General features: G+C 39.4%; 1 protein-coding gene across 2 annotated transcripts; it reads right to left on the bottom strand.

The window, feature by feature from the left end:
* Positions 1 to 584: 584 nt before the first annotated feature.
* On the bottom strand, positions 585 to 6,480 carry creb3l3l (cAMP responsive element binding protein 3-like 3 like). Of its 2 annotated transcripts, none has more exons than XM_020593692.1 (10): positions 6,346 to 6,480; positions 5,099 to 5,244; positions 4,445 to 4,835; positions 4,178 to 4,284; positions 3,892 to 3,984; positions 3,366 to 3,472; positions 3,046 to 3,114; positions 2,855 to 2,939; positions 2,651 to 2,744; positions 585 to 2,388 (listed from the first exon to the last, which is right to left on the bottom strand). In XM_020593692.1, exons 1-10 carry the CDS (start codon positions 6,371 to 6,373, stop codon positions 2,042 to 2,044), a joined length of 1,467 nt encoding a protein of 488 aa, XP_020449348.1. In that variant the 5' UTR covers positions 6,374 to 6,480; the 3' UTR covers positions 585 to 2,041. The 2 variants fall into 2 exon arrangements, with proteins under 2 accessions (XP_020449348.1, XP_020449347.1); XM_020593691.1 differs by having other exon boundaries at positions 4,178 to 4,287; positions 6,346 to 6,479.
* Between the last annotated feature and the right edge of the window lie 372 nt (positions 6,481 to 6,852).

The following is a 6,852-nucleotide window of genomic DNA, read 5'->3' as shown; positions in this document are numbered from 1 at the left end:
AAAACAGAGAGAATCTGTGTGGGAAAGAAGCAACATATCTACAGTTTGACTTTACAGAATTAGAGTAGGCTATAAATAAAACTTTCAAAAGCCTGCCATTTTCAGGAATTAACCAATATCTCCCAGTGCACTTGTGATAGCCTATGCTAGTTAGATTAACATCATTACATAAATGGCTTTGTGTGTGGAAGCTTTTGGAATTTTGTGGCTTTTACAGTTGAGTACATTAAGCACTTTGGCTAAGAGGATAGGGGAAGTCCCAGGCTGGCTGTGAAATTCCCAATGGAGGATAAATTTAACAGTCATGACTGTGAGCAAGGTTCTAACAGGTCAACGAGTGTGGTAAACAGTTCCAAATTGTGGATCTACTGGTTATCTTGTAAACACTTGTTTTTTCTGTGAAAGTGGCAGTGAGAAAACATAGTTGATCCTGAAAGTAGCTCCCTTTGCAATATGTAATTTCACTGTAGGTTTCAACAATCAACTGTTGAAAACCAAGTACAAATCATGGTAGACAGGCTTAAGTGTACAGGTAGTTTTCTATCCCTCTGTCAACAACACAAAATCCAAGAAAAACAGAATCATTCTGTATAAAAAGTTTATTATTATGGATGTCCATACTGGACTGATACACAGAGTTCAAATGGACAGAAGACCTACAATCCTTAAAGCATATACACACATTCCATACTTTGACTATGTCAGATGACAGTGCATTTGTTCAACATGATCAACATTTAAAATCTCCTTGACTCTTCTCGATTATAAAAAGTAGCTTCAATACAATTTTGATTCCATTTATTACTGACTAACATAAATACACAGTTACAAAAATGCCTCACTGATACAACAGGTCATTACATTTTTGAGTATCTTACTGCAACACGGTTTATTGAGGCAATATATCAAACCCCGTACTCTGTGCCCACAGGTAATAAGGTATTCCAGACATGTCTATAAAGGTAAGAATGGTCCCAAGAAGTTGTAAAAGAGGATCTTGCAGGGAAAGATTGGGGTTGGTTAACAATGACAAAGGGTTCAATGTCTCGTTATATACTTTGCAGATATTTTTTTCCTGCTTTACTGTACAACATAAAAAACAAAGCATTCCAAAATTTCACGAAGCATGGACACCCTTGTTACAAGGGAAATACTTTACAAGTCTTCTAAATGGCCAAATGTCCTGCAATGGCTTTAGCATTATTATAGTCAAGCAACCACTTTGATCAGGTTTTATGAGAATTAAGCAGCCTAGCTTCTAATATGTGATGATGCAGTTGACTAGTTTATAGTGCAAACTGTTATTTTCACAATCATTTACTATGGAGGAGTCATTAAGCAGGATGTGTTAACATCTAGATCTGCTGGAGGTGATCAGACATCCTAGAGTCAAACAACGCTCTCCCTAGAATTTGGTGATAAATAATAATGCCACCAAGTAATACTTCTCTTGAAGTAGTAGTACTAATCTACTATTCTACTAATTAACAATCGTCCTGCGGTAGTGTAGTCAAATTTACGTTTTGGTCATCAGCACCATTTTGTACGATGTGGGAGCTTTCAGCGCTAGCCTAGTAGACTGGGGTTTTCAGCAACATAAGCATGTATACTGTATGGTTTTATTTTTAACAAAGTTCACACTGTGTTAATATGCCCGTGTTCGACTCAGGGTTGCCTCAGGAAGGGCAGCCGGCGTAAAACACATGCCAAATTTCAACATGTGAATCGTCAGTGTGACGTTTCGCTGTGGCGACCCCTAACAGGAACAGCCAAAAGTGACAGAGACACTGTTAATATGGAAGGCTCTCCAGTTCCTTATGCATACTGGAACAAGGACATCAAAACAAAGTGCAAATAAAGTAACAGTAGTACATCAGAAGAGTGCCAGAGGGGAAAACTACGGACAGCGACAGGCAGACTGATCCTGTATTATTAATTATGGTACTTTCCCTTCATCCATTTGCAAGTATAATCGTCCCTTGTACCCACTATATTAGGGATATGGCTCCCTCTGCTGGTTATATTGATAAAAATCTCCCCACTACATCTCATCTGAGCGGTGCTGCTGTAATATCACAGATGAGGGGTTCCGGTCCTTCCACTTATCTTTTGACCCTGAAACATCAACAGGTCCTTCCTGTAAGGTCTCTACTCCACCCACTAGGCCTGGCTTCATCTCTGCAGCCTGAGTAGGGCTGGAGAAGTCAGCCGAAGAGTTGCTGTTGACACCTGTCTCTGAGTCAGGTTGCTCCACTCTCTCATAGTCAGGGGTATGGTTCTTCAGACCAGTAGTGAGGATCCCTGCTTGAAGATCATCTTCTATAGTCTCGGAGTAGGGTATGAAATTCGTGCTTTCTGGCTTCAGTGAGCGCAAGCTCCGGGAGACAACTGCAGTATGAAATGAAATGAAAAATGTTATTAGACCTGAGCCAAAAAAAAGCCATGGTGTTGATAAAAAGCTCATGAAATCTTGGTCACTACACTGGAAAGCATATATTGTACACTGTTATTACACACTGAAATGACAGGCTATCTTGATTTAAAAAAAAAAAAATAGAAAGAAAATCCACCAAACTGTGGGTATAAAAAATACATGGCAAGAAAGGTTGAGTAACAATGCAACACTGTTTTTTTATTTGAGATAACTTACCCGGTGAGGGTGTGTAGAGTTCCTTCTCCTCTGTGTTTCTTCCAAATGGATTGACTGATGGGAAGATGATGAGACAGAAAGAGAGCAGGAACACCTGGATGGAAACCACAAGACGAAAGTGAGTAACATTTACAACATGATAACACACTTGACACTTAAGAGAATGATCTAAAGGAAAAAACATCAATATAGTCAACAGGTTACCATAACACAAGTGCTGGTTGCACTGGCCTTCATAGTTGACATCTTCACAATAGACTGTAGTTTTCTCAGCTGCTCTATCAAGGACCTGTAAGAACCAAGAGGACACATTTAACAGATGTCAACAGAGTCTGAAATGCTTCAGAGATGCATGTTATTACATATTAATGAGGAAGCAATGCATCAGTTCTTACATGTTCTGCTTCTGAAGCATATGGACTTTCTTCTGTAGTTCCAGGTTGTGTGCAGTACAGACGGCAACCCTGTGGTAGACAGTAATTTAGCAATCATTATATTCATCCAAATGTACATGGAATGTTTGACAAACCATAAAAACTATAGACAGAGTAAATCATTGCTAGAACAACTAGTCACATGGAATTCAGCAAGCAAAACCATTGCTTCAGTCTTCATCTTCCTGCAGTGCGAGTTCTTGAGCTTGACTTGCTTGAAATTCCATATCCATGTTAAAAGAATGAAATATAGAGAATTCATTTTGGCCTCTTCATCTCACCTGTTTTCCAGTCCATCAACATACACCTTCTTCTTCTTGCGGCTTTCCTGAGCAGACTGTTTGTTGCGTATCTTCCTCCTGATCCGCTTCAAGGTCCTCTCCTCTGCCTGTCACACAGAAAGGAGGCTTTCACCACAATGGTGACATGACAGATGACATGTTTAAACAGCCTTGAGCAGCTGTGCTACAGAAAGACCAAACAGAAAATCAATTTTGAATATTCATTCAGAAAAAGCAGGGTTTGATGGCAAAAGCAGTAAATAACTGTCATACAAAGACATAAGACAAACCCATTACAAGGCCAAACATTCAAAAAGCTAAAGCTATTCAAAATTATCACACAGAAATCAATGCAAAAATGAATTTAACAATAGAAGAATGTTTTTTTTAATTAAGCTCATTATTGTATTTACTTTTGTAGTATTTTGCAGACACTTCAATCCAGTGAAACTTACAATGCTGCTCAGTGTTTATAATTTAGACATCAACAGCTCAAGTAAATACAGACATTAACTGTATCAATTACCTTTGTGAGAGGCATGTGTGTTGGAATGGTTACTCCCTCTTTCGCCAAAAGCCGCTTCTCCTCCTCATTTAGCACAATCTCTTTAAACTGAAACTGGAGGGGGGAAAACACAATTTTCTTCATTTTTGTTTTCAGCAGAGCATATAATTGTCACATTTGAAGCATGCATCACAAACAATCTTATCAATCCTCGGATAATACTAGATTATTTACTACAACTCTGGGTCCTCGCTCAACTATGTGAAGCGCTCTCTTTGGTCTGGTTAAAACAGCGAAAGAATCTGACCTCGTCTGTTGTGCCGAGTTGTGCTGACTCCTGTGTTGAGTCCTCTATGGCCAAAGTGCAAGGCAGCTCGCTGATGATGTCTTCCTCCATTGCCTCACTCACCAGGTCTTCTGTCACAAGAAAAATATACATTTAAAATATTTTCTGATGTGCTAAGCAAATCAAGTGTCCCAACTTATCACTGCATCCCACACAAACTCAGAACTATTTGCAGGATTTAAGTAGGTATGTTTGGAAAATATTTGGGAGTGCTTAGACTACACATACCAAGATCAATGAAAACATCTGTATCTGGCTTCTCTGCCCTCACACTCTGCAGGATATCCATGTCTCCTTCACTCTGCAGCAGAGAGTAGCTGTGATCTGCATGCACTGTCAAGGCTTCCAGGCTCTCTGTGTGCAACTCTCCAGAGGCCAGGGCAGGGTCCGACTCCACCGGGCTGGGTTGAGAATAACTGGGGCTGGGCAAAGTATCGCTTTCACTGCCACGGGGACTCTGGCATCCCTGAAGATTGCTGTTTCCAACCCCAGTGCTGCTGTCATCAGAAATGCCACTGTCACTGCCCAAAGGAGAATGAGAGGGACAGATAGCCCCCATGTTGTCCTCTTCCTCTAACAAGCTGGACAGAAAGTCTTCAGTATCCATACCTGTGAGCATCTGGGAGACAAACGACAGTGTTAAACCTTTAACTATTCCATGATTGTGTGGTTTATCTGATATGTAGACTTAAAGATTTTATGTTAATATTTACAAACTCTGGACATTTGCTATTACAGTTAAAGGTTTGGCATGAGACCACATTACGGGGAACCCATTTCAGAAATGTACACAGAGTTCAAAAATAATATGGCTAAATACTGTATTGGACACATCTAACCAACATCATCCTATTTGTTTCTCTTCTGTGACTGCAGCCTTACATCTTGTTCAGACAGCCAGGATTCGATGAGCCCGTTCTCGTCAGGAAAGAGGGGCTCAGCAGATCCGTCTTGTCCATCATGGAACAGCAGCCCTAAAAAATCTACTCCATTCATGTCCGGAAAGTCCTCAGTGACTGACATTTCTTCTGTTGCAACACAGAGGCATACAGAGCACATCACTTGCTGAAAGTTTAATATTTCTCAGCAATGGCAACTATGTTCATGTAATATTAGTACAACACTGCAATAATACAAGTATGATGTTTGACAAGATACTGGGATGTTGGGTATGGCAATTTTGGGATACAGATTAAATGTCAGTTGTTGGTCTGTTACACTGCATTACAGTTAAATAGTGTTTAAACTAATAATTTAGTCAAAGTACTGAAGAAAATTTTGTCATAGTGGAATTTCCTTTGTTAAGTATCACCCCGCTATATAGAACCTGTAATGTGATTACAGTGATACATGCACCACAGGACAACGGGGTGGTATAGGAAATGACGTGATGATCTGGTAAGCTTGCACTCACTAAAGTGTCTGATTGCTTGGATGCTGTTCTGTAGATTTCATTTGACAGCCATATAGAGGTTGCACTTGCATGTGGATGCTATTCTGACTGTAAGGCGTTTAATGGTCTCTGTAGCCACAATATTTATGGTATGATGGACTTCAGTTTTAAAGGGTTAAGGCCATGTAAACAGCATACTTTACATTGCATCATCGCCACGCTCCCATCATGACCTCATCTCATATTGTGCCCCGCCCCCACATCTTTGTCATGAGATCTGAACACACTCAAGTGTCAAAACAAATAAGATGTATAATGTTTGGTTAATTCCATTTCTATGCTTCATTGCTAGGTCGAGATAAATATATAACGTTTCATAGGCTATATGAAAGGAGTCTGGATGCATGGTGCCTATTGTCTTACAAAAAGAGTACTGTCTTACAACATAGCCATTTAAAAGAATTGTCCTACTTAACGTAATTTAGGAGCTGGCATAACCAATGTGAGTCATGAGATTTTTAACAGGCTGAAAAATGTAACTATATTAATTATTCCAATGGCAAAAAGGGGGAAATGTCTTAGCCCAATTTTCACAAGGAAGCTAGCAACTTGACGTTAACGATATCTTAATAATCCTGCCATGATAATGACTTATATTATAGGAGGGCAGACTCTCGTTACGTTAAACACACTGAAAAGCATTAAACACAGTTCACGTCGACATTCATTTTCTTACCATTCGACGAAAGGACGCGAAATACCATTCGAGTGAGTGTGTCCGGACGTCTTTATCTTAGCTAATCTGTTTCTCTGCAGCTGATGTCTACAATCACACGGCTTCCTCCTAAAACCACCTTCCAACAAGGCAAAAATTGCATCATCACGTAAAGTCGGATATAAATACGTGTCCGTTCTTGGGTGCTTCTGGGAAGTGTAGTACATTGATGTAACGTAAGGTTCTCACGATTGTACCGTTTTCTGCACAGACATCATGCTACTGCTATAAGTGGCTGCAGTAACATACAGCAAATGATATAATATACATATTTTTGTAAAAGAAACCAAGATATAATACAATACAATGAACTGCTATTTGTAAAATAGCAATATACATTTACAGTGTATTTATGATATTTAGGGCTGGTTTTTGTGATAATTTTTGCTCAAACGCAATGCAATTCGTAATTTCTTGCTAAATAACAAAAAATTCACCTTTAGAGTGTTATTCAGTTTTATATTCAGT

This window comes from Monopterus albus, unplaced genomic scaffold, assembly GCF_001952655.1.
Source record: "Monopterus albus unplaced genomic scaffold, M_albus_1.0 scaffold20.1, whole genome shotgun sequence".
Lineage (NCBI taxonomy): Eukaryota > Metazoa > Chordata > Actinopteri > Synbranchiformes > Synbranchidae > Monopterus > Monopterus albus.
Note: the sequence above shows the minus strand (reverse complement) of the source record. Positions and strands in the feature narration are given on the sequence as shown.

Bases quoted from the DNA above. Each gene is read 5' to 3' on its own strand.
- creb3l3l (XM_020593691.1), bottom strand. From the start codon at position 6,373: ATGGTATTTCGCGTCCTTTCGTCGAATG. The intron at 2,940-3,045 runs GTAAGAACTGAT...TGGTTCTTACAG, and splicing joins ATGCTTCAGAAGCAGAACAT to GTCCTTGATAGAGCAGCTGA. The intron at 2,745-2,854 runs GTAACCTGTTGA...GTTTCCATCCAG, and splicing joins CAACCAGCACTTGTGTTATG to GTGTTCCTGCTCTCTTTCTG.